The 26,682-nt window shown below is 41.8% G+C and overlaps 1 protein-coding gene across 1 annotated transcript in view; it reads left to right on the top strand.

Moving 5' to 3' along the window:
- KLHL29 (kelch like family member 29) overlaps nt 1–26,682 on the top strand; it is a 529,196-nt gene that overhangs the window by 466,418 nt on the left and 36,096 nt on the right. Inside the window, exons 10-12 of the mRNA XM_054992668.1 lie at nt 7,646–7,828; nt 9,071–9,251; nt 20,918–21,111. Coding sequence (XP_054848643.1) covers nt 7,646–7,828; nt 9,071–9,251; nt 20,918–21,111 — 558 coding nt within the window. The remainder of the gene's footprint in view (nt 1–7,645; nt 7,829–9,070; nt 9,252–20,917; nt 21,112–26,682) is intronic.

The following is a 26,682-nucleotide window of genomic DNA, read 5'->3' as shown; positions in this document are numbered from 1 at the left end:
TTTGTAGAGTTTGCCAGAAAATATACTGAATTCTTTAAAACAAAGGAGGACATTCTGAAATCTTCCCATATGGATTCCACTGGACACTTTGCTCTGACAAGCGAAGCTGTTCTTGATGCCTTCTATTGCTTGCTGAATGTAAGAAGTCCCATACAATTGGAAAAGATCCTGTCATGCCATGTCTAGAAGAAGCAGTGAGTTTTATCCTTGGGGACCAGGAAGCGAGGAAAATGGATCTGTTCTCACTTCCGAATGACCTCTTGAGAACAAAGACCTTTTTGAATGAAATAATTGCAGAAATTAAAACAAGCCCTGCTCGGCACTTCAGATGACACAATCAACAAACATTGCCTCTTATTTTCAATTGCCTGTGTACTCACACAACTTGAAAGGCTACTGTAACTATTGTAACCTGTGAGGGAGGTTATCTGTTTTCTGAAATGCTGAGCACAAGTAATCACCGAAAAGATACGCTTATGGAAGTTGGAGGATTTCATTGGCCACAACGCACTGGTCTGGGTGAAGTTAATTGGCGTGTGCACCAACAAGATGCTGTCAACTGGCATTCAGTCTAGGTACCATGCATTTGTGATGTAGGTCCCTCCCATGCCACATTCACGTTGAACACACGTGAAGCTGCCTGAATCAAAGTAGTCAGTACTGTCTAGTCAGACTGGAAGCAGCTTTCCAGGGTCTCAAACATAGGACTTTCATATCTCCTACTACTAGTACCTGAGTCTTTAATTGGAGATGCCAAGGATTGAACCTGGGATCCTCTGCATGCTAAGCAGATGCATTTCCTCTGTGCCATGTTCCCTCTGCTTTGGCTATGAAGGCATTTCATTTATATCCCACTTTTCTGCAAAACGGCTGTCTACCTCCACTGTGCCCGCTATGCCAGCCTGTGGGTCCGCCGTGCTGCACCACCCTTGGGGGTTCTTCTCTCTGCCTCAGAGCTGGAGTAGGAGAGGGGGGTTGCTCCATCTTATTCCTCCTCTCCGCTGGTGGTCATCCGTCACAGAGGCCTGCAGTCATGCTGGCCTCAATAAGTGGGCTCAAGGGAGGGAGGGAGGCTCATGGACAGGCCTCAGCTCTGTGGGAAGGGGGGACCAGCCCTTCCAAGTCCGATGTGGGCTGTCGCATCGGACAACAGTTTACAACATTTGCACTTTTTCCATTTTATCCTCACAACAACCACATGAGGTAGGTTGGGCTGAGAGTTTATTACTGGCCCAAGGTCACCCAGCAAACTTCCATGGTGGAGTGGAGATTCGAACCCATGTTTCAAAGATCCTAGTCTGACACTCTCGCCACTACACCATACTAGTCTCATTGGTGGCTAGTCTAAGCCTGTTAAACTTGTTAATCATATGCAAAGCAGTGCAAAAAAGATCAGCTTTTAAAAAGTATTCTATGAAGGGGTTGGGGCCACTTTCCCTGTACTCCTATTCTATACAGTCATTTGCCAGTTTACATGGAGGGAAAGTCTTGCAGCTGTGTGTTGGAACGGAGAGAAAAATCTCCATGTTCCCAGAAAGGGAACCTAAGAATTTCAGATGATGGAACATACACTCATTCTGAAGCTGGCCAGTCTTGCAGAACTTTTAAGAGATCAGTCAGCTGAACTTCTCACTACAAGTAAATATGATGAATGTTTTCATAACTCAAGACACAGTTGCCAGCTTCCTTCACAAGGTCCTGTATAGAGACCAAGGTGATGATTTCTCCCTACTCTCAGAATCGACAACTGTACTTAAGATGACCCAAGGGGAAGAGTCAGTTTGCTGACATTGCTTTGCATTTACTTTCCATAACACAGTCCAGGGCTTTTTTTCAGGGGGAACGTGGGGGAACGGATTTCCGGAACCTCTTGAAAATGGTCACATGGCTGGTGGCCCCGCCCCCTGATCTCCAGACAGAGGGGAGTTTCGATTGCCCTCCGCGCCGCTGAGCGGTGCGTAGGGCAATCTAGACTCCCCTCTGTCTGGAGATCAGGGGGCGGGGCCACCAGCCATGTGACCATTTTCTTCGAGGGCAACCCACTGAGTTCCACCACCTCTTTTCCCAGAAAAAAAGCCCTGACACAGTCCGTCATTGGAACACTGAGAGATGTATACATGGAAGATGAACGTGGTAGAAGAAGTCCTCAAAGATGAGGATGTCACAGCAATAGTAGGGTTCCGTGCTCTGTGTGAAGGCAACATGCTGAAATCAGAGTCTTGGGATTCTGGCTTAGTAACCTTTTGGCAAAAAGTGGGTGGTGAATACCAAGAGCTCTAAAATATCCTCAACTCCGTTTGCCTCAATGCAGACCTGTGAGGCTGGCTTTGCTATAATGGAACCTTTAAAACCGAGGCAAAGAATAGATTGCAACTTGTTCATGACCTGTGACAAAACCTTGCATCTCACGCCCCATCAAGAAGAAGCAATTTCAGCCATCACACTCTGATACTTTTATCTGTTTTTTTTTTCGTGTATTTCAACTTTGTTTACCAAGGTGATTGCTATGGCTCGAATGCTAAACCTTTCTTTAGCTCGCACTGTGTTGCAGAGGCACTTGTCTGCACTTGGAGCTTCTGCTCATATAAAACAACTGACATCCAATGAGCTGATGTACAATGCGGGGCTCAAATATAAGCCAAGTTTAGGATCCATGCTAATATTTTAAAACAGTGGGTTGGACAAATGATGAGAATTAAATATATCATATTTGTCATTTATAAGGGTGGGATAATTACAATTTTGATGGCTAGGTCAAGGGGTTACGGTGCCAAAAAGGTTAAGAAACACTGGTGTATGTCATAGCAATGCTCAGCCCTCTTATACCTATTATATTGGACAAGAGCATGAATTCCTGTATCAGGTTTAGATAGATTTGCATGTGGAAGGAATACAGAATGCTTTCCAGTGCTGCTTCATCCAGCCAGCAAAATCAAAAAGCCCAGAAATTGCTACTGATGCATATAGTATATAAAATTATATGTCAAGTTGCATCCTTTTCATTTTGTGGAGACAGTGTCTAATCAGGGAACATACCAGAAAGATGAAACACACAGGATTTTTCAATAACAACCCACTTTCTGACTCTTTAGCTGGAGGGGTGGCTAATGGTTTATCGGTCAAAAGGATTTCTGAAAAGTGCCTATTTAATGTTTGCAGATAAAATTGTAGGTGTAATGCAAAACCATTTTCAGAAGCTTGTTGATTAGGAAAAAGTAATTTTCCAGGGATAAGGGGAAAGGAGTGATTATTTTTGTAGGTCGAAGTCCAATTATGTGGAACTGTTCATATACTCACAAAGGGTCTTTAAATCCTTTGAGGGTATCATAATATGCGCAATGCCCTCTTGAGATCATTTATTATTATCACATTATATCTGGCCCAGGTAATGAGATTTTCCTGCATTTTTTTTTTTTGAAAACAACAATCCCTTTGTTACCTATATGTTTTCATATCCGCTTGGGCAGTTAGTTGCATTGGACTCTTAAACAGGACAGCTTTGTCCAGTGCCATTTATGTTGGAAGTTGAAAACACTGCATGAAGTGAAAAAAGATGCAGGGGATATATATAGTGAATAGTCATCTCCACCAAGGACATAAGATTACTGCGGCTTTTGAAACCATTCCTCATCTCTTAAGATATGTAAAAATGTAATACAGGAGGAGAAATCGCTTTGTCTGCTTTCTGAAGGAAAATGCGTATGGGATGAAATTTGCAAAGTGGAGGTCAGAAGGTGACATGTATTTTCTTAGAAATAGATGCAAATGTTATGTCACATTAGCATCTAAAGATGTTCACAACATCATTTTTCATGGCTTAGTTATCTTTTGGAGCACATCGCTCATCCTTTTAGTCCATTAAATATGGTCATTATTCAAATTCATATTAAAGATGGTGAGAAACGGAATGCGTGTGTGACATTAATTCTAGAATACTTAGCCTAAGAATGCAATTTGAACATTCATTTAATACCATTGTTTTATTTTTTTTTAATTTTATACCTAAGGGTAAGCTACTTTTGGAAACAGAACCCCTAAAATGGGGGAAATAAATCTCTAAAATAGAGACTAATATGCTTGAATCATTTTGAAAATTCATCTCTTATTCACAAATACTCTACTACAATATTCCAAGTGAAAATTTCGTTTCTACATGTTCCAATGAATTAGTGGAAGTGTGCAGAGATCTGGCTTGGAGGAGTTATATTGTATGAAAAGGGCTGAATTTGCTGTGGATAGAATAGTTACACGGCCTCTGGCAAGCTGCAAAAACCTGACTACAGAAAAGCAAATGTATGAGTCAATGTAGACTAGGATCGAGGAGACCAAATCCCTTACCCTTCCAGGAAGTTCCCTGTGGAGGGTTATCAGCTTCAACCTCAGGATGGGGTCTGGTGTTTCGGAATTACAGCTGGTCTCCAGGGCACAGGTCAGGTCCCCTGGAGGAAACAGCAACTTCAGAACGGTAGACTTTATGGAATACCATTCCACCTGAATCCTCCCCAAACTCTGATCTTCCCAGCAACCACCTGGAAATCTTCAGGAATTCCCTCATCTGGAATTAGCCACTTTACCAAGTAGTAGGTTTGCCAAACCCCCAGTGGGGGATCCCCTATTAACCTCCTGTTTCCCACCACTGGTCTGGACAATGCATTTATGCATTTATTTTTTGATTTTATTTATTTATGTCCTACTTTTCTCTCCATTTAGAAAGAAAACAAAGTCAAAGTGGAACAGCAGAGGGAGAAAAATAAACAAGACATGGCCATTAGCTTGACAGCATGACCTCACTTCTGGGGAAAACTCTACTCTCCAGCCATTCCTAGAGAGGACTGATGTCACTTCCAGGTTTTTCCCAGAAGTGACATCATGATGTCTCCAATGGCAAGCCCCCCATGTCCATGCCCCTTATCTCCAACTGGTTGCCCCCTACTGGGTAGCCTTGGACTACTCACTCTCTTCAGCCTCAATTACCTCACAAAGTATCTGAGAGGGCAAAATGAGGAGCAGCAAATCATGTATACCATAGTGAGCTCTTGGAGGAAGCACTGGATAAAATTGCACTGGATAGGCAGGCTGGTATTGTGGTGACATAGAGTCTATATGATCTGAAAATGGAATTATCTGAAATACCTGAAGAAGTACCTGATGTTCCTTTAGAGTGACTGTGTGCAGTTCAGTGAGCAGTGAAAAATCAAGTAGAGTGTACGGGAAGGGGACAGTACATGTTCTATTTGCACACTCAGACTCACATCACAGTGCAGCAAGTATTGTCACTGAAAAAGTACTTTCTACTTATTAAGAATTCTGTATTGCATTTATAAGCTATGAATTGTGTGTGGGGGAGGGAAGGAGAGAATTCCCTGCTCTGGCACACTTTACTTGAGGGCAATAGTGTGAACGTGAGGACATCCTGAGCAATTCACTTGATTTATATTGTGTCCCCGGTGTTGAGGCCCCTTTCATGCAGAAGGGAATTTTCAGTGGCTGCATTTGTAACATAAAGTCAGTCTTGCTGGAGAGTGCTAAAGTGAATGAAGTAATGTTAAGGGCAGGAGTACCTTTCCTATGAGGAAAAGCAAGAAGGTCTAGGACTTTTCCATTTAGAAAAAAGACAATTAAGGGAAGGACATGATAAATGTTATAAAATTATGCATGGCAGTACAGAACATGGATAAAGAGAATTTATTTCTCTCCCCCGTCCCTGCTATCATACTAGAATTCAGGGACACCAAGAGAAGTTGATATATTCAGGACAAATAAAAGGAAATACTTGCTTACTCAATGAATAATTAAATTGTAAATGCACTGCCAAAGGCCTTCGTGATGGCCACAGGCAGAGATTGCTTTAGAAGGAGATTAGGCAGATTCGTGGAGTATAGGTCCACCAATGGCCTTGGTGACCAACGGCACCTCTACGTTCAGAGGCAGTTAGCCTCTAAATACTGGTGGCTAGGAAGCAACATCAGAGGAAGGTCTTGGCCGGTGTGCCTTGTTTGTTGGCCCTCCTGGGCAACTGGTTTGCCACTGTGTGAAGCAGAATGCTGGACTGGGGGGGGGGTCCATCAGAGCTCTTCTTATGTTTTTTAAATAGTCTTTAAAAGTTGAATTTGAATTAAGTGCCACATTAATGTTACATTGAACTATGGCTCCTTTTGATCAGTTCTGCCAGTTACAAAAATATTCTTAAGAGAAGAGCAGAAACAAAAATGGAACACGACAAACAAAATCATCTGGTCTACATTTTTTAAAAGAAATCTCATTTGTCTTGGTAAAACATTGATAAGTAACATAAAGTAGTAATGTTACAAGAGTTGCTGTTTATTAAGCAATATTCAGGGATTTTTTTATCCCTCCTTTACTTTATGTAGGGGGTTTTTCTTGTTTATGTGGTATGCAGTGGTAAAAACAACTGCAAGAACTTTTGAATTGACTTTCATTTGGGTTTCATTGGATTTTGCCACATGTCTCTTATTCCACTTTTACTACATTCTGTACATAGCTTTGCTTTTGCATCCAAATCTTCATCGTGATGTCATATCTTTCAAGATTAGAGAAATTGAATAGGACATAATTGTTGGATAAAGAGGAATGCTGAAAAGAAACTACAGTTCCTTTCCAAAATTATGCCATGTTTATTCTAATAATGGGGTGGGTCCTGTTACCTCTGTTGTACCACCCCACTGGAGCATACTTCCTCCAGTATAAGGATGCTTCCTCCAACTTAAGTAATTCTTCCATACGAGTAAGAACTACTTGAAGCCCCGTTAGGGTGGAGGAAGGCTCCCTGGAGGATTGTTGAAATCCTGCCCCCCAGTTCTAATTACTCAGTTTTAGTTAGAAAAACTTCCAAAGAAACGCCTATCCCACAAACAGCAATAAAGAGCCCCGTGGCGCAGAGTGGTAAGCTGCAGTATTGCAGCCCAAGCTCTGCTCACAACCTGAGTTCGATCCTGGCGGAAGCCGGGTTCAAGTAGCCGGCTCAAGGTCAACTCAGCCTTCTATTCTTCCGAGGTCGGTAAAATGAGTACCCAGGTTCCTGGGGGTAAAGTGTAGATGACTGGGGAAGGTGATGACAAACCACCCCGTAACAAAAAGTCTGCCAAGAAAACATCGTGATGCGACGTCCCCCCATGGGTCAGTAATGACTCGGCGCTTGCACAAGGGACTGCTTTTACCTTTTATTCCATTAACAGCAATAAAGAACTATATTTTAACACACTTCAGTGCATTCCCACATCTAGCATGTTCAAATTCATGTTTTATTTATCAAAAACATTTGTATGCTACCTTTCTACCCAAATAGGGTCCCCGAGGCAGTGAACATCAAAACGTTTAAAAAATGTTAAACATTTTAAACAATTTAAATTTAAGACAGTAAAAAATAATTCAATTTAAAAAAACGCAACACCAAGAACAGAGAAGAGGGTCATTGAGAGTATATCAAACGAAACAAAAAAGTCTTTACCCAATGATGCAAGATAGCAGTAGAGAGAGACTAACCGAATACACTTTGAAAATAAGAGTTTAAATGAGGCTTTAGGATAATGAGTGTGTTTGGGACAAGTATTTTCTTTCCTGAGCACAGACTAATGACTATGTTCCTTGTCTTACTGAAGCACGTTTTGGTAAATTTGCATTGTAGGTGTGGCTGAAGTAATTGTCCTGGTTGGAGGCCGACAGATGATTGGCATGAATCAACGAGCCTTAACAGCAGTAACATGCTTCAATCCTCAAAACAACAAATGGTACCCCCTGGCCAGCCTGCCCTTTTATGATCGGGAGTTTTTTAGCGTGGTGAGTGCTGGAGACAACGTCTATCTCTCAGGTGAGCAGAAAGATTCAGGGAGGGGAAGGAGGTTATTCTGTTTGAAAACTGTTCTGCATGTCAGGCCAAACAAGGATGAATGTATTCCAGCTTGCCTGGCGAGGAGATACTTCCTTTTATCACTCTCCATTTCACTTCGGCTCAGATTTCCTCCCCAGTGCATTCGACACTTGTAACGTGCAAAGGATAGGTTCGACACCCCATCAAGCGTGTGAAGAACTTCCCCTTGCTACTGCTACACAGTGTGTAAAACATTGGCTAGAGCAGTATCTAAATGATGGGTTTCTGAGCTACTGCATATCTGACCTACACTTACCATATTCGCTTACAAGAAGGTTCGCTCTCATCCCTTTTTGAAAATCTCTTGTCAGAAATGAACTGTAACTCTCTTGCTAGCTTTGTCAAACAGTTTCTTCTCTCAGATATGTACTGGATGGAGAAGTACTGAAATGTCATTTTATTAACATAACGCTCGGCTCCACCACCATCACCCCCCCATGCTTTGAAATGCACCAGGATAGCCATTGTAGTAAAAAGCACATTGTGGTAAAGACCACATCTCACCAGTTTCTGCAATGGAAATATTACAAAAGTGATCTCCATTTATTAGTGTTTAACCTTAGAAGCTCCTCTGATTTTATTTTGGCCTCTATGTAAACCATTTCACACTTTGCATAACAATAACTTTGCATATCAATAAACCCAGGTTTGCTGTCTTCTGTGTGTGCTAATCTCATACATATACACATACACATACACACACATTTTGAAAACCCCTGTTTTGCCACATTCACAGTTTTACATTCCTAGTCTGCCCTGAATTCTCTCTCTCTCTCTCTCTGCATTTCTTGCCTCTGCAAGATAAGGCTTTTAAGATTTCAGACTGGAGGCTTCGAGCAAGCTGCTCAGTCTTTTTATACCAGTTGCATGTGTAAGAGAATAGACTTTAGGTTATTTATGAATATTGGTCGGGCACGCTCCCGTATGTAAATGTCCTTCCTTGTCTGACATCATGACAGCCTTTTACAAAAAATACCCTTTGGGATGCATGAATAAATGACACCGAACAGCAGCAACTGAACAGATGCTTGCTATTGAGGGTGATTTATTTTAATTAGTCAAGTACCATTTGGAAGTTGTTATTATATTACAACAGGATTGCATTGCAGTATATCCAAAGAATAACTTTTCCGTCCCAAGTAACTTTAGTCTTTTCTTTCCCCTCCCATATATTTGGGGCAGGCGGCATGGAGGCTGGAGTCACCCTGTCTGACGTCTGGTGTTACATGTCTCTACTTGATAACTGGAACCTCGTTTCCCGAATGACAGTCCCACGGTGTCGGCACAACAGCCTGGTGTATGATGGGAAAATTTATACCATTGGAGGCCTTGGTGTAGCAGGAAATGTCGATCACGTGGAGAGGTAAATTTTTCTCCATTGATTCAGAGATGACTTAAGTTATGTATTGTCTGAAAATGAAGCATTGTTTCAAATAGAATCATAGAGTTGGAAGGTGCCTTACAGACCAAGAACGGCCTAAAGCATCGCGGGCAAGTATTTGTCCTGCTGCTCTGACTCAAATACATTGTTAAGCAAGACTTTCTGTATTCCCAGTTGCATTTCTGCTTGCACAAGTTCTTGTGCAACCAATATCTAGGCACTGTAAAGAGGGGCACTAGATGTTGCACCAGATCTTGCATAAAAGTTATTCTTTATATTCTGCATGTGCAGGCTGGTTCTAGTCCAATACAAAGGACACCCCCAGTGCTATTTCAGGTCACTCTAAGCCATACACCTCATTAAGTGTACTAGTGTGCACTGTACATTAAGCGTACTAGTGTACACTGTACATTAAGTATACTAGTGTACACTGGTGGTTAAGGCAAACTAGTGTTGGTGTTTATTTTTTAAATACGTTCCTGTTTGTAATGTCTTCCCCACTTTTTGACAATACAGTTTTTGAGGTGGCTAACATCAGATTTAAAAAAATTAATTCAATGGTGAAGTATCAAACAAACATAACTTTACTTTAAAAAACCAAAAATCATTTAAATAGTGCTTTAGAATTTCAAAGGGCTGTGTGTGTGTGTGTGTGTGTGTGTGTGTGTAATTTTATTTGTCATTTATAGTCCGCCTTTCTCACTGAGACTCAAGGAGGATTACACAGCATGAGATTAGTACAATCAATATCAAGTACATTTCAATACAATATCAAGGACATTTCCATAAACAATGCCATAGGATAAATAGATATGTTTAAAAGACATAGTATTAACAAGAATCCAATACAGAATAGAAAAAATATTAAAACAGAACATAATCAATTCTAGGACTGACATTAGACAACATGGAGCACAGGTGGTACATAGACATATATATTTAAAGCAACAGATAATATGTAAGGCAATATAGTGATGAAATCTATGGACCTTAACTCATTAGCAAAGCATCTGAGACCCCATCCCTACAATACAGCCCTCCCATTTGAGTAAAAAGCCTTTTTGAATAGTTCAGTTTTGCATTGTTTGTGGAAATCCAGGAGAGTGGGGGTTCTCCTGATCTCCTCAGGCAGGTCATTCCACAGGATAGGGGCCACCACAGAGAAAGCCCATGTACAGGCTGCTGTTGATTTCACCCGTGTGCAGCCTGGCACCTGGAGGAAACCCTGTTCAGATGAGAGAAACTGCCATAGAGGGAGGCGGTCCCGTAGGTATGCCGGACCAAAGCCATGAAGAGCTTTGTATGTAATAACCAATACTTTGAACTGAACATGGTAACTGATAGGTAGCCAATGGAGCTACTGTAGGATGGAAGTGACGTTCATGCTCCTGCTCGCACCTTATTAATTGGAGCCTCCTAGTTATTTATTTATTTTATTTCTTTATTTATGTTCAATTTATATTCTGCCCTCCCCACACCAGCAGGCTCAGGGCGGATTACAACCATATACAGTTTAAAATACATTAGATAGTTAATACCAATTAAAACCCTAAAAACATCCAAATGTACACAATTTAATATATATATATACATAGCAGCACAAAATCCAACCGACGAACCTTTACCCATCTCCAGAGCATCGTAGCAGGGACTGTTTACTAAATGGGGGTGTTGCTAGTGGGGAGGGCATATCCTGTAATCAACCAGCCAGGGGGCTCCGCCTAGCACTGACTGCTCATATTTAGTTGACTGTCCACTCTTACTCCAAGATCTCTTTCATGTATACTACTGCCCAGAAGTGTATCCCCCATCCAGTATTTGTGCTTCCCATTTTTGTTGCCCAGATGTAATACTGTGCACTTGTCTTTGTTGAATTGCATCCTGTTCACAGCTGCCCACTTCTCCAGAGTATTCAGGTCTTGTTGAATTTTAATTCTATCTTCTTGGGTGTTTGCTACTCCTCCCAATTTGGTATCATCAGCAAATTTAATGAGCAGCCCTTCCACTCCTTCATCCAGATCATTGATAAAAATATTGAAAAGTACCGGGCCCAAAACCGAGCCCTGCGGCAGCCCACTGGACACCTCCCTGCAATCTGATGAAACGCCATTGACCACCACTCTTTGGGTGCAGTCCTCTAACCAGTTCCCTATCCACCGAACTGTCCTATAGTCCAGTCCACAGTCTTCCAGTTTGCCCATCAGAATGTCATGAGGGACCTTATTAAAAGCTTTACTGAAATCCAGATAAATCACATCAACAGAGTTCCCCTGATCCAGTAAGCTGGTCACTCGATCAAAGAAGGAAACCCGGTTGGTCTGGCAAAATCTGTTAGGGACAAAACCATGCTGACTTCCCCGGATCACTGAGCGGTCCTGCAGATGCTTACAGATTGATCCCTTTAAAATCTGTTCTAATATCTTCCCAGCAACAGAAGTCAGACTGACCGGCCTGTAGTTTCTCGGGTCATCCTTCTTCCCTTTCTTAAAGATTGGGATAACATTCGCTCTTCTCCAATCTTGTGCCACATCCCCAGTCTTCCAGGAGGCCTTGAAGATGATGGACAGGGGTTCTGCAAGTTCTCTAGAAAGTTCTTTCAGCACTCTTGTGTGCACCCCATCTGGCCCAGGGGATTTGTATTCATCCAGTGCAGCCAGATGCCTCTCCACAACCTCTCTGTCAATGTCAACTAGCCACTCAGATGTCCTGTCACATTTTCTACTATCTCTAGATGTGCCTGAGTTCTTCAGGGAGAAAACAGAGGCAAAAAAGTCATTAAGCCTGTCTTCTTTTTCTCTGTCCTGCATCAGAATTTCTCCATCTACTCCCAACAGTGGTCCAGTTGCCTCTTTTACTTTGCATTTGCTTCTCGCATATCTGTAGAAGTGTTTCTTATTGTAGCAAGCCCTCCTGGCCAGACCCAGGAGGCATGTGGTAGGCCTCATATCCCACAGAATCCTATCCCAGAAACAGGGCCGAAGTGATCAAATATCGCCCCCGAAGACGGCCAAGGGGCCTCTAGTTCACATACTGTATCAACTGTGGCCGGTAAATCATGGCAGAGAGACAGGATTTTATCAACAAAAAAGCTCGCAAAAACCTCACAGTTTATGGCCAAATTCAAATTTTTATGGTCTCCACCTGCAAGAGAGACCAATGAATGTACCACATGGAACAATTTAGCCAGGCATGAGCCAGCTGATGCAATGGAAGCTGCTTAAAATTCCTTCTTTGCAGCTTTCACTGCCATCTCGTAGGATTTCATAAGCAACCTATAAGTTGTTCTTGTTTCATCGTCGCGAGATCGTCGCCACACGTGCTCAAGTTGTCTTAGTTCCCGTTTTCGTCGCCGTAGCTCCTCTGTATACCAAGGGGCTCGGCAATTACGGGGGCAAAGAGGATGATAGGGAGCGATTTCTTCTATGGCCTCAGAGAGCCGGCCCTGCCAGTCCTCCACCAGCTCATCCAATGAACTGCCATGGAGCATCAGTTCCCGCAGAGCATTCTGGAAACCAATTGGATCCATAAGTCTCCGCGAGCCAACTTAACTTATTTAACTGTAGTTAAGTAAAAATGTCCACAAAGATGGCTCGTGTGCACTTCTTGTTCCTCCCCTTCACTCCCTGCACAGAAAATCTCACTTCGTCCAGTTACTTGTACAAATGCAGATGTGAAGGTTAATGAGAACCATTCATCATCATAGTAATACAGGCTTAGAATCCTGACTAGTGGGGAGCGGACTGACTAACCCATGCACCAGCATTAGTACATTACAGGTTACCAGAGTTCATTTTTAACCATGGGTTAGAGCCAAACAATTCTTCTGCTGCTTAGAAAGGATAGAGGGGTTCCTCTTTGACCACCAGAAAGGGCTCTGCTGGAGATCATGGAACCTACATTTTAAAAAGCCATGTGGGACAGCTGGAATTGGGCAAGACTGAATTTTTAAAAAATGGCCGAATGCATGCGAGCCTGGCAGCTAGCAGTTTTCCAAGAGTTTTTCTTTCCTTTTTCTGTTTAGCTGTGTTTAAGTAATATGTCTGAATCCAGCCTTAGACTTCTGATAAGTTAATTGCAGACTTGAGATTTGGAATGGGAACTTGGTGATTTGTAGCCAGGTCTCTTCTCCACTATGCTACACCAGTGCTCTCCAAGGAAGAATGCTCTGTCCCAATTAGCATTAAAATATTTTTCAGGCTGTCTTAATATAAGGCTTTCGTTCATTGAAAACCTGTTATGCATGCTTATCCATCAGGAAAACAGGCTCTTTTCACAATTTCAGTTCCTTCCCCATCTGCAGGGAAGGCTAAGTTGGGCCGTTTCCAGACGGCTTACCTGGCTCCGGAACGTTGCGCCATCTTGTGGGGAAAACGCGAAATATCGCGTTTTCTCGCGCGAGTTTTGCGCGACGTCATGCGACGTCGCGCAAAACTCGCGCGAGAAAACGCGATATTTCGCGTTTTCCCCACAAGATGGCGCAACGTTCTGGAGCCAGGTAAGCCGTCTGGAAACGGCCTTGTCCTGACGGGGATTTCGTAAACTCTCTGCTATAATTATTGTTCTGCTTTCTACAGACTGAATTATGAGAAGCAAGAATGCAAAAGAGTATGCATCTAGACTATACAGCCTTTTTAAGTTGTGATTGCTTTGGTTTATTATAAGCACCTCGGTGTACTATATGTGCAATTGAACAGAAGCTTTTAAAGTGATCCCTAATGTTAAAAACACACTTCTGACAATATTGTGCTAATTTTAATATCATTAAAACGTTCACATGGCCAGGATACTTCAGCTACACACACTACACACACACTACACACATACACACTCCCTGTGCACCAAAAGAACTTTGGAAGAAAGAGAAAGGGCAATTGGTTTAAAAATATCAATTGTCATGTGGGCCACCTAAAGAGAAGACAAGCTTGACCCAATCCAGTTTTATTTTTCCTAAGTTCCTTTTCTGCAAACTGTTCTCTGAATAATGTATAAGATAGCAAAGGTATGGTATATAAGCCCCAGATAATGATGGTGCAAAAGCTTTATAACAGAAATAAATTAAAGCATTCACTCATAAAAACTGCTAACTTAGACAGAGAGAAATTAAGAGGACAGGGCTAGGGGGGGGGGCGGAATGATATGTGTTCAGAAAGATACAGTCAGAGAGTCGATATTGCAGAGTTCCTTTCCCACTCTGCGGGAGCTGCAGAGTTAGAACATTTCTCTAGCAGTTAATGATGAGATTGTGAGAAGAGAGAAATGCAAACTGCTAAGAAGTTGGCATGAAGAACAAGAAAAAGAGAACTAACTTGCAAGGAGTCTGCAAAGATAAAAATGATCATTTCATACTATTGGGAGATTCATTATTGTACTGTTAATTAGACTGTATATAGCACATTTCAAGTATTATAAAGCACTTCACATGTAAGCCCTTTTCAGATATTATGTCCACGCATATCTAGAGCATGCATGGTCACCATGTTGCCTGAACAAAAGCACCTCACGTATTTTACCTGAGAGCTTTGGTATGCACAAACCAGAACCCTGAGAAATCCAGTGATCAGTTACTATTCACTGAAGCTTGCAAAATATATCCAGTGATCCTGTTCAGACAATACGGTGACTGTGCATATCAGCGTATCAGGAGAGTGCTTCTGGTACGTGTGGTTGCCACCCTCCCAGTATGTGGGGACATAACATCTAAAAAATGCTGTATTCTCTCCGTCAAGCTCAAAACATCCCTGTGCAATAGAGCAGTATTATTAATTCCATAATACAGAATTGGAGCCTTGGAGTGAGAGAAAAATGCCATGCCCAGAACCACCAAGTGAGTCCGTGGCTGAGCTGGGATTTGAATTGAGGATTTTTTTCATTTCACATTCTCATCCACTAGGCTACCGATGGTAGCTTTCATTGCTCCAGCCAAACTCCCGTCAGAAGAATTTTGCAGACTGTATTTGAATTATAGGCTCTTCTGTTTTCACACTGTTAGTACATATGTTTTCACATATTCCACAATTCCCACAAAAGAAGCACTTCCATAAAACGTAGAGTGAAGAACATTCTTAGGGCATAGGCATACTTTGTGAGCTTTCAATCCTAGGCTTGAATCCAATGACACGCAAGCAGAAACATAAATGGATTGTTTGCACAACGTCTTGTGCAAACACCTGGCGCCCGCTATATTGTGGTGGTGGAAAATGCCATCAAGTCGCAACCACCTTATGGCAATCCCTAAAGAGGTTTTCTTTTTTTTCTTTTTTTAATTAAATTTTATTGGATGGGTTAACATACAATCAAATTAAAAGCAACTACATTTCTTTTCAATTCCCACAAGTATATGTTCCCCACCCCCTCCCCTCCCCCTTTACAATGTTGACTTCCAACAGCACTCCAACCCCCCATTTTCTGATCATATTCCTACACTATAATTATTAATCTGTTACTACTGGTAAAGATCTAAAGTATATCTTATTTAATATACTTCAAAAGACCACAATTGTCCTTTAACATCCCATTTTCTTTCTAAGTACTTTCTCATTTTCTTCCAATCTTCGAAAAATCCCTTTGGATCTTGATCTTTCAGTTTTCTCGTTAATTTGTCCATTTCAGCCATGTACAACAGTTTTCGTATCCATTCTTCAATTTCAGGTGTTTCTTCACTCTTCCAGTATTGTGCATATAATATTATTGCCGCTGTTATCATATAGTACAATAATATCCTATCATTTCTATTAACGTCTTCCACATGTAAAGATAACAGCAACATTTCTGGATTTTTAACGACATTATACTGGAGTATTAAAGACATCTCAGCACATATTCTAGCCCAAAAGTCTCTAGCCTTGCCACAAGTCCACCACATATGAAATAGAGAACCTTCATGCTCCTTACACTTCCAACACTTATTAGACAGCTGTTTACTAGCTATGGCTAATTTTTTCGGTGTTAAATACCATCTATATAACATTTTATAGCCATTTTCTTTAATACTACTACAAGTTGAAATAAAGGGATTTTCAAGGCAAGAGACAAATAGAGGTGGTGTGCCATTTCCTGCCTCTTCATAGCAACCTTGGACTTCCTTGGTGGTCTCCCATCCAAGTACTAACCAGGGCCGACTCTGCTTATCTTCTGTGATCTGAAGAGATCAAGCTGACCTTGGCCATCCAGGTCAGGACCTATATATTATAGGGCCCAGAAATGTATAGTACAGAATTTTGTGCAAGCAGAAATGCAAGTGGAGATACAATAAGTTTGACTTAGTGCAATTGACTACCATGTTTTTTTCTTGCAGGAGCCCTAGCACAAGCAGAAATTTTGTGCCGAATCCAACACCTAGCTTCATCTAATCTGCACTTGCAGTGAAACATCTCTGTGTTGGACCACCTCAGCTGACAGTTTTCATACTAGATCCCAAAAAGAAGAGCCTTCCTTTGTTAAATTTGCAAAATGCTAAGAATCTCTTAACATACAGTTTTGCAATGATAATGTTACCACACATCAGTCCCTGACACATGCAAATAATTGACTCCGTATATACACGCTTCAGTTTTTGAGAAGTGAACCTATACACAGTTCAGAGAGAACTGTTCTCCATATTTCTTCTTCACCTATTTAACACTTTTCACTTTTGTTACAAATTCCACACAATATGCAATAGGATGCATATGGGTCAATTCTCAGCAAACTGGATGTTTTACCTATGTCTATCTGTTTGTCTACCTGCCTTCCTGTCTGCATGATTTATCTCTCAATGGGGACACAAAGCAGCTTGCATTCCTCTGCTCTCCTCCATTTTATCCTCAAACAACCCTATGAGGTAGGTTCGGCTGAGAGTGCGTAATGGGCCCAAGGTCACCCAGTGAAATTCCATGGCAGAGTAGGGATTTGAACCTGGGTCTTCCAGATCCTAATCTGCCACTAACCCCTACGCCACACTGGCTCTCCATGGAAAACATGGACATAAGCAACTCCAAGCTTTGTTACCAAACTTGTTTGTGATGGTTTCCAAGAGCTTGGATTCAGAAACACTAGCATCAACCATACTCATCTAAAAATCAAAACAGTTAATTTCTCGCATTTGGCCTTGTGGCGCAATAGATGTTTCCAGCATGGCTGGAGATGGTTTTGGAGAGCTTGAAGAGGCAGGTTTTGATCTTCCAGTGTTTTTCTGCAACATTTTATTGGTACTACCTATGGTAGTAGATGCCTCTCCTACTTTGGGTCCCCCTGTTTGTACTCCTAGTGTGCCTGTACAAGGGAGGCCCACTTGGTAGACAGAACCTTGAATGTGATATATGATCCCAGCAGTGTGGTCATCATAATAGTATGCTTGTTAAATATAGGCACTGCTGTGAATAGAGACATGGGCTACACTATCACATATAGTTTCCTAGATAGTGGTTGTAGAAGAGATATTAGGTATCAGTAGCTGACATTAAGGGCACATCTCTAATTCCTGTGATCAGACACACTGTTAATAACCAACTCCTTGAGTTCAGATGTATAGTGTTGTGTTTGTTTGTATTGCACCTTCTTTACAAGGATTCCTGGCACAGTTTACATACCACCCCCAGATGGTCTCCCATCCAAACCATGGTCAGAGCCATACTTCCATAGCTCCACTTGAAACCAGCTGGGTGATCTTGGGTCAGTCACAGCTTCTGGGAGCTCTCTCAGCCCCACCCACCTCACAGGGTGATTATTGTTGTGGAGATAATAATAGCATACTTTGTAAACCGCTCTGAGTGGGCATTAAGTTGTCCTGAAGGGTGGTATATAAATCAAATGTTGTTTTTGTTGTTGTTAAAATGGAGATGTCGGGATTCCTGAGGAAATGCTCCCAGCGTTCTGTGAGTGAGCTGTCCCTTTAAGAGCGTGTGGAAACAGCCAGAGTTGTTGCGGGGATAAAACAGGGGGAGGGAGAATGTTGTAAGCTGCTTTGGGGTCCCACTACAAAGAAAAAAATGGTATAAATGAAGTAAATAAATGAAGGTATTGAGAAGAGTCTCACAAGAAGAAAACTTGGTGTTTTTGGCACTTAAACTCCAGGATAGGCTTTTCAACCTGTACCATCAAATGTTCTGTTTTGACATGAGAATGAAGATTTAGGGGCAGAATATAGAGTGTTAACAATCAACCTTGGTTTAGAAGGAACTTTTGTAATGGCTTCGATCCATTTAAGTATTAATCCAAGACTTTAAACGGAAGACATTAAAATAGGAAATGTTGTCGCTTCCAGAAATAGATGAAGTCCTAACGGCCACAATGATGAAGAAGTGAAGATGGTGGAAACAGGACTACAAGGAAGTGGTGAAATGCCAACTGCATTATCATGCCGGCACTGCTAGGAGGCAGAGCTTAAGGGGAAATGCCTTCTATAATACAAAAGCATCATCTGGGAAAGCTGCCCACGTGATCGTGCAGAGGATTTTTAGCGTTTGACTAGGGCAGAGGAGATTAGAATAACCATATCTCCATGTGAGACTAGGGATCCTTTACCCACACATGCAATTATGGCAGATCGGACACGGTTAGAAGTATTGGCTTGCCATGTTTGGATTACCTTTGATACTCTGCTTATGGTCATTGAACAATAACAGAAAAGGCATTACACTTTCTGTATACCTGAAGCAAGCAGAGAGGCATCAAAGAATCCAGAATTGATTCCTTCATTTTTTTGTGAAGTAAATAAACAGAGACAATGGCTAGAAGGAAGAATGGAGCTAACTCTGAATTTTACTCTGTCTTGGCTCAAGAGACACAGAGCTTAACATCTCAAAGGTTTTATGGAAGGATTTGGGGAACTTCAAGGGCTATATCAGCTGAAAGTCAGACCACTTCAGCCTTTTTAATATTGACAGTACTTTCTTTACCCCCATTGGCAACTTTGAGTATAGGGAGTGGCTGGCAAAACAACAGCTAATCAGCGTACTAAACCCTGAAGAGAGATTGCCGTGATACCCCTCCCCATACCCCCAAGCAAACAGGCCTAAACATTTGCTCAGTTTCATAGGCACTCATCATTCATTCCACTTAGTTGTTACTATTTGTGCCAGATAAGAGACATGATTGTATCTTCATGCAAACTTGTAGTGCATGTTTAGAAAACTGCTTATTCATTGTCAAATTTGACTGTCCAATTCCAGATATACAAGCCATGGTGGTAAAATTAAACATTGTAAAAAGTCTGCCTCAAGCATGTAGCAGCTAGCAAACTGATATTTCTCTCTTCTTTTTTTTAAACCAACAAAGATATTCTCAAGGGGAAGAAAAGAATAGGTTGAAAGAACATGTGTTCTTTCTTGTACACCCCTTCTCTTATTTAATTTCAAATGTGCTTCCAGTTTGCATATTCATATTACTCCTACTGTTCACTGCTTTTGAATGAAAACCATGCCACCATTTAGAATATTAGTGTTCTTTTCCCTTTCATCTTTCCTCAGTCCCTTCCTCTGGAGCCCCCCTCCCCCTCTTCTTCTTTGATTCTGGCAAATTGAGACACCATTTAAATTTTCATTAACAATAAATAAGCCCATTATAGAAAAAAAAAAAAGAGGTCCTGACTCAGGAATCACAAATGTAAAACAATTTTCCTGTTTGTTAGCTGTAGTTTCCCAGTGGCATTAGGTAGGGTGTGTGTGTGTGTGTGTGTGTGTTTGCTATTGCATGCAACAACTGAGAGAGAAGAGTAATTTAGTCTTATAATCTACCACTCCAGCGATTATGTTCATGAATCTGCTGCAACTTTATATGCTGCCATTCTGTGGAAATAACGAAGCCTAACAGCCATATCATTTTTTACTGTCTCCCAGGTTCATTTTTGCCAGAGTTATTTGGATTGCTGCCATGTTAGCTTTAAAAAAATAGGTGTCTGAACTGGTGACATTGTCTAAAATGAATCTTCAGCCATGGTTTATTAACTGTACATCTTTATGGTCAACAGCTTAATTAAATCTGATACCAGTGACCTTAGAACCAATTTAGCGCTCTAATGCATATTCTTATCTGCTATACTACACGGATGCAGCCGTGGAATCTTATTCCTGCAGCAGCTTTTCCATTAGTGTTTGCAGCATTCCAGCACTGAAGTGTGGTAGCTTTGCTCATGCAGTGAAAATTAAGCAGAGGCAACTTTGCATATCCACAGCACCAGGCATTTAATGGCTAGTTAACCGGGGCAATGAGAGCGATCATGTTGCATTATGTCTGAAGATCAGATGATCTTCAAGCTAAACAATTTCAAGCACAGTAACAGTAGACAGCTTCCAGTTGCCATTGCAAACCACAGCACTGATTTGCAAGAATAATCTCACTCTATTCTAATTAACAGAAATGAATTAGCAGAAGTGATCTTTTTTTAAAAAAAAAAAAGGTATCCAGGATCCGTTTAAACTGCAATATAATTAGGTTCGAAAGGCATATGTAAAAAATAGATTTTGATGTTTCTTCCCCTCCCTTCCCTCTCTGAGCCTTTTTTAAAGTGTTTGGTTAAAGTACAGAAAAAGACTTTAATGATGTCCGCAATCTAATGGCTGCATTGTTACAGGGTGAGAAGATGTGTTTGCAAAGATCTTTTTCTGACTTAACTCTTGCTGTGTGCCAGTCACGGTGGCATCTGGGTTTATTCATATGTCTTTGTGTTTTAGATACGACACAATCACCAATCAATGGGAGACAGTTGCTCCTTTGCCGAAGGCCGTGCATTCGGCTGCTGCCACCGTTTGTGGCGGAAAGATCTATGTGTTTGGGGGCGTAAATGAGGCTGGCCGTGCTGCTGGAGTCCTACAGTCGTACATCCCTCAGACTAACGCATGGAGTTTTATAGAGTCACCCATGATAGGTAAACACATGGCATTTCAAAATAATGAAATTTTTTTAAAAGGGCAGGAAGAGCAACAAGCATCACTCGGTTCAATCTCGGACAAACGATGCTTTCATGAAATTGTTAAAAATGAGAATGAAGGGAAGAATTTTTTTGTGGAATTATTAAGTTGGTCATGAATGAGCCAGCTCAATAAGATGCAGGGATGTGATTGCAATGTACGTTTTTAATTACTTTAAATGTTTATATATTGTGGTAGCAATGCAGATTAAAGCTTGTTACCGGGACACGATTTAGCCCACTGCAAATGTCAATGTGGTTGTTGCTCCTCCTATTCGTCCACTAAAATTGGCAGTGGTGGTAAACCATTATTGATATGAATAGGCCGTGATTACGTCAGCAGAAATCATGAACTCTTAGCCTGTTTAGATGTTATTTCTCTCCTTCACCGTTAGTCCCAATAAGCATGGGAACTCCTACATGTCTCGCCATACCACGTTATATAAGGAAATGTACTCTAGTAAGGGGTCATTCATTTATACAGACCCCATGATCCAGACCCTTTCATGCTTACAGATTTACCATATGGGGTAATTTGCTTCCGGGCCTCGGCAAAATTATATTATCACATGAAAACTGAAACAAGAAACCACATTAGCTTGACTTTCTCCTCCAGTTGTACAAAACAGCCTGTAGGAAAGTGCAAACACATGAAGCCCTTTACCGGGTGGACTAACGATTTTTTAAAAATTATTATTATTGTCCTTTGAGGGGTACTTGGAAAGAAGCAAATCTGTGTTTGTTCATAGCATCTATCATGGGCATAACAGTACCCTTTCCTTTTCCCTTAGTGGTTCTGGGTGTTCAGCCTAATGTGACATGACACGCATACGATGTAGCATGAAACACTCAGCAGGAGGACATTAAGCATTGGCAATCATGTTTATGTATTACAGTAGTGCAAACAAACCCATTTCCCGGTTCTCTGTCTGTCACATGCATACAGTGCCACTGTTCAGATAATCCCCAGAGTGACATTATGAGGTTTTCCTGTACCCTGAGCAGACTGCAACACTGAATGCATTATGCAAAAAAACAAGTGTTTTTGTTTCTTCTTCAAATAATAAAAGCACTGCAGAAATGCACAGTTCATTCCCAAGACTTGTTATAGTGTTTTAACAGTTGTCAACCCAAGCAAATTGTCCTCAGCTATCTGGAAGTACGCTAGAAATTTGCAAAGAAATAGCCTTATGCTGTGACAAATAAATATGTCAGAACTACAGATAATGAAAGGATATTTATGCTTCATAAGAATGAATGTAGCTAATTAGCTACTGTCTGTGCAGTGTTCTCTGAAAGAGAAGCTTAACAGTAGAATCTTTGGGTGGTTTTGCACCAAGATAGACACCAAGTCCGGGATTTGCAAATGTTTAAAGAATTGGAATGTGTTGGCTCAGTGACGATCTTCAGAAATGGTTCATATCTCTGTGAGGTCAAGGCAGAAGGGTTTCCTCATTAGAAATCTCATGGATGCCATGTTAAATGGAATAGCAAGGTATGAAAGAAATGGAGTTATTCACTGAAGTGAAATGCATTCCAGTAGCATTTCGGTTTCATTTTGTTTCACGCTGAAACTGTCATCACCTCTTGTCTTTTTCTGTACCAGTTTTGAAATATTACTTCACATTTGCAAGGAGGACGTCTGCACTGCTATCTTTTGGCCTCCTTCCCAATGCTGTTTGGGCTACAAGACAGACCATGTGTGTGTTGATTCTGTTTGCTAAATGGGGCATTCACTTATTTTGGCAAGCTTTTTGCGTTATTGGATCTCCATCTTGGAGACACGGAAGCATTCTGTTGGACTGACTACATAGCTCTGCTTCATTCTTTTTTCTTTAGGTTTTTCAACTCAGGCCAGAATATGGCCTTTTTCCTGAGCCTATACTTCTTCAGTCTTGAGATCCATTCTGTTTCAATTTGGTGTGAAGTCACCTCCAGTTGACTTCACAGTAGGATGTCCTAGAAATCTAATTCTTTCAACAGGTCTTCAAATTTCCATTGTTCTTGCCTAGCTTAAGCTTGGGTTAGCTTTTGAGGACATGATGACTTGTGACTTCGAGGCATGTTGGACTATAACAAAAATGAACTCCACCTTGCCAGAAATATGAGTTATGAAAAACTGAGTTGTCTCTATGTTTTGCTTTTGGGTTTCTCGAAATAGTTTAGTGAGGCTCATAGGACAAAAAAAATCTAGAGGCAGGTTTCTTTGTTGTGTAAGAAGTGGCAACATAAAAATGGTGGCTGAGATCTTGGCTTCTTCTTTGACCCAGGGAATCCAGAGCATAGAGGAAGCTGTAATCAATTGAGACCAGGGCTTTTTTTCTGGGAAAAGAGGTAGTGGAACTCAGTGGGTTGCCCTTGGAGAAATGGTCACGTGGTTGATGGCCCCGCCCCCTGATCTCCAGACAGAGGGGACGTGAAGGGCAATCTAAACTCCCCTCTGTCTGGAGATCAGGGGGTGGGGCCACCAGCCATGTGACCATTTTCAAGAGGTTCCGGAACTCCGTTCCATCACGTTCCCGCTGAAAAAAAGCCCTGATCGAGACACGTCACGTGTTAGGCCTAGTTTTAATTGTGATACTGGTGAGGGAAAAGCCTCTCACCCAGAGGATTTTGCTTGGGCCCAGAGTCTGGTTTGAACTGCGCTGCAACCTGTGCAACACAGCATCAGGAGCTTAGTTTGCCTGTCAGCACGCTATCAACAAGGATCTCTGACGTGCAGCGATCTGTCAATGTAAACCTGTGTTCCTCTTGGGCTTCTGCCAAAGTATTTAAGGAAAGCTAAAGCCAAATGCCAAAAGCCAGATGCGCATAGGCAATAAAATCAAGTAAAAGGCAAATAGCCATTAAGTAGGAAAAGAGCCTGGGGGGAAAGTGGTTGCAATGTTTTTATAAGAGAGAGAGAGAAAGAGAGCAGTCCAAGCTCTAGGCCTCTTTAGGTAGTCACCATTACAGGCAACCAGGTCAGTAAGGCACAGAATGTCTGTGTTCTTGATTCTTGCAGTTTGCATTCCATGGAGCCTCATGGGTAGCATATTGTAGCAGACTATCCTTCCAATGATCAAAGTACAAAATGACGATAACCAGATTCCAGTTCCTCAGGCAGGAGTGCAATTGACAAATTGGAAGTAACTTCAGAATTTCCAGTAGAAATCTTCGTATCACCTGCTACCTGATTCTTTTAACTGGTGATGAACCTGGGACCTTCTGCATGCTAAACAGTTGCTCTACCACTTAACCAGAGACCCTCCCTATTCCATTTTGTAGTATGTCTGTTTTCCGCCACTGCTAGTCACTGGTACTCCTAGGCTGCCTGATCAGGGCTGGATCCAGGAGCACTCCTAACCTGTTAACTTGATCTTTTAAGGAATATATAGTCTCATCTCTTGCAGACATTAGCAGTCTAACAGCATTTTTATTACTATTTTGTGGAACTGATTGTCTGTGTAATGGCCAGCCCCTTATCCCACCTTGAAGCATCTTTGTGAGTGTCCTATGGCTTTTATCTCCTTCCATGACAAAATACTTCAGATTCTGAGGAGAACTGCAAATGCTGCAGTGAGAATAACAATTCTGAGTTTATTTTCCTTGGAGAAAAGCAAGAGAATACAGTAAGCATTCTTTCCTGAGATTTCTTGCCTTCCTTACACCAGTAAACATTATAAAACTAATCACACACTTATTTGGTTTTAGTGTTTTAATGTCTTGAATATTTAACAGGTCTAGTGACATGTGCTTAGGTGACTCACAGATTTGCCTGTCCCAGTTTTATGCTGGAAAGGTTTTCTAGCCTCTAGTGAGAAGCGCAGAAGGACCTTTGCAGAGAGAGAGAGAGAGAGAGAGAGAGAGAGAGAGAGAGAGGCAGACTAGAAGCACATGATTAAAAGCAAAAGCCTGGAATCTCATTTCTCAACACCTGAAGCTCCACTCCAGGAAAAATAGGTCTTGTCAGATGTACCCTTACTAAACCATTTCAATGACATGGAATTATGGAGAAACCTTTCTTGATTAACTCTGTGTTGCTGTGAATCTTTCGATAATTACAGATAAGGAACATCATTAACGGGCAGATGACATTCCAGTGTATAGTTCCAGCTTGCCTCTCAAAGGTGTCTTAAGTATAATGGGTTGTCTAATCTTACTTCCAACCTTTAAAAGGGCACAAAAGCTGCTAACCAATGACATTTGCATCTATGTCCTGGGGTATGTTTGGCATTTTTTGCTCCCATAGTACATATCAATGTTTGGTAGAATATACTGAAAGCTTGGTAAATAGCAGCTGAGATTCCGGTGAGAGTTCTGCTAGCATATTTCCCTAGTTTTCCATTGTACTACCGGCACTTTGTATGCATGCTCAGTATAGATGTTCAATCACAGCTGTCCAGTCCATATGTACACACTGAAAGCCATCTTAACAATGTATGTTCGGTTCTATTTTATAACCTCAAGCCTTTTTTAAAAAGAGTACGGCAATACCTATGTTTTGTTTTTGAAATTCTAGCAATTCTTTTGGAATTCTAGAATTGAGTATCCATATAGAAACAGTAAGTCAGAATAATTTTGACATGATTCCATCTTTGAAACGGAGTCCAAAGGAATATTGTACCCTGCTCATAGGATTATCTCTGCCAACGTTATGCCTGATGCCACTTTTTCCACATGTACAAGTTTCTGTCTTCTGAAAGGTATCCTGTGAGTGTAAGATGTTGCACAATCTGCTGTTACAGTTGCAAGTTAGACATAAGAAAACTATGGAATCACAGCAGTCTAGAATACTGTTTCCTATAGTGTCTAACCAGATTCCCTAGAAGGCCCACAAGCTGAGGCATAGCATCCATACCTCCCCTGCTGCCCCCTCCAGCAATTGGCATTCCAAGGTATACTACCTCCAAACATCCTACTATATAAAAGGCTAAGCATATTCAAGACAACTCACTTCCTACCCTGATGCATCTCCAGAGGGCGCTGCTGTTGAGGGAAACCCAGACGAGGCAGCCCAACCTTCAGAGAACGTGCCATAGCGGGAAGCCCAGGCCGAAATCAGGCACAGAGCAGGCGGTAATGCCCGCTCCCCGCCTTCACCCAACTGGGATCTAGAGTGAAGCAGGTGGTAGTGCCCGCCCCCTGCCTTCACCCAGCTGAGATTAGGAGAGGAGCAGGTGGCAATGCCTGTCCTCCACCTTCACCCAGCTGGAATCAGGAACGGAACAGGTGGCAATGCCTGATGCGCACCTTCAACCAGCTGGGATCAGGAGCAGAGCAGGTGGAAATGGCCATCCCCTCTTCACCCATCTCAGATCAGGAGCAAAGCAGGTGACAGTGCCCACTTCCCCCTTCACCCAGGTGGGATCAGGAGCAGAGCATGAGGCAATGCCCACCCACCTCTTCATCTGGCCTGGATCAGTCATAGAGCAGGAGGCAATGCCTGCCCTCCCATTCAGCCTGCTGGAATCAGGCACAGAGCAGGTGGCAATGCCCCCCACTTCACCCAGCTGGAATCAGGCACAGAGTAGGAGGCAATGCCTATCC

This window comes from Eublepharis macularius, chromosome 1 (genome assembly GCF_028583425.1).
Source record: "Eublepharis macularius isolate TG4126 chromosome 1, MPM_Emac_v1.0, whole genome shotgun sequence".
Lineage (NCBI taxonomy): Eukaryota > Metazoa > Chordata > Lepidosauria > Squamata > Eublepharidae > Eublepharis > Eublepharis macularius.
Note: the sequence above shows the minus strand (reverse complement) of the source record. Positions and strands in the feature narration are given on the sequence as shown.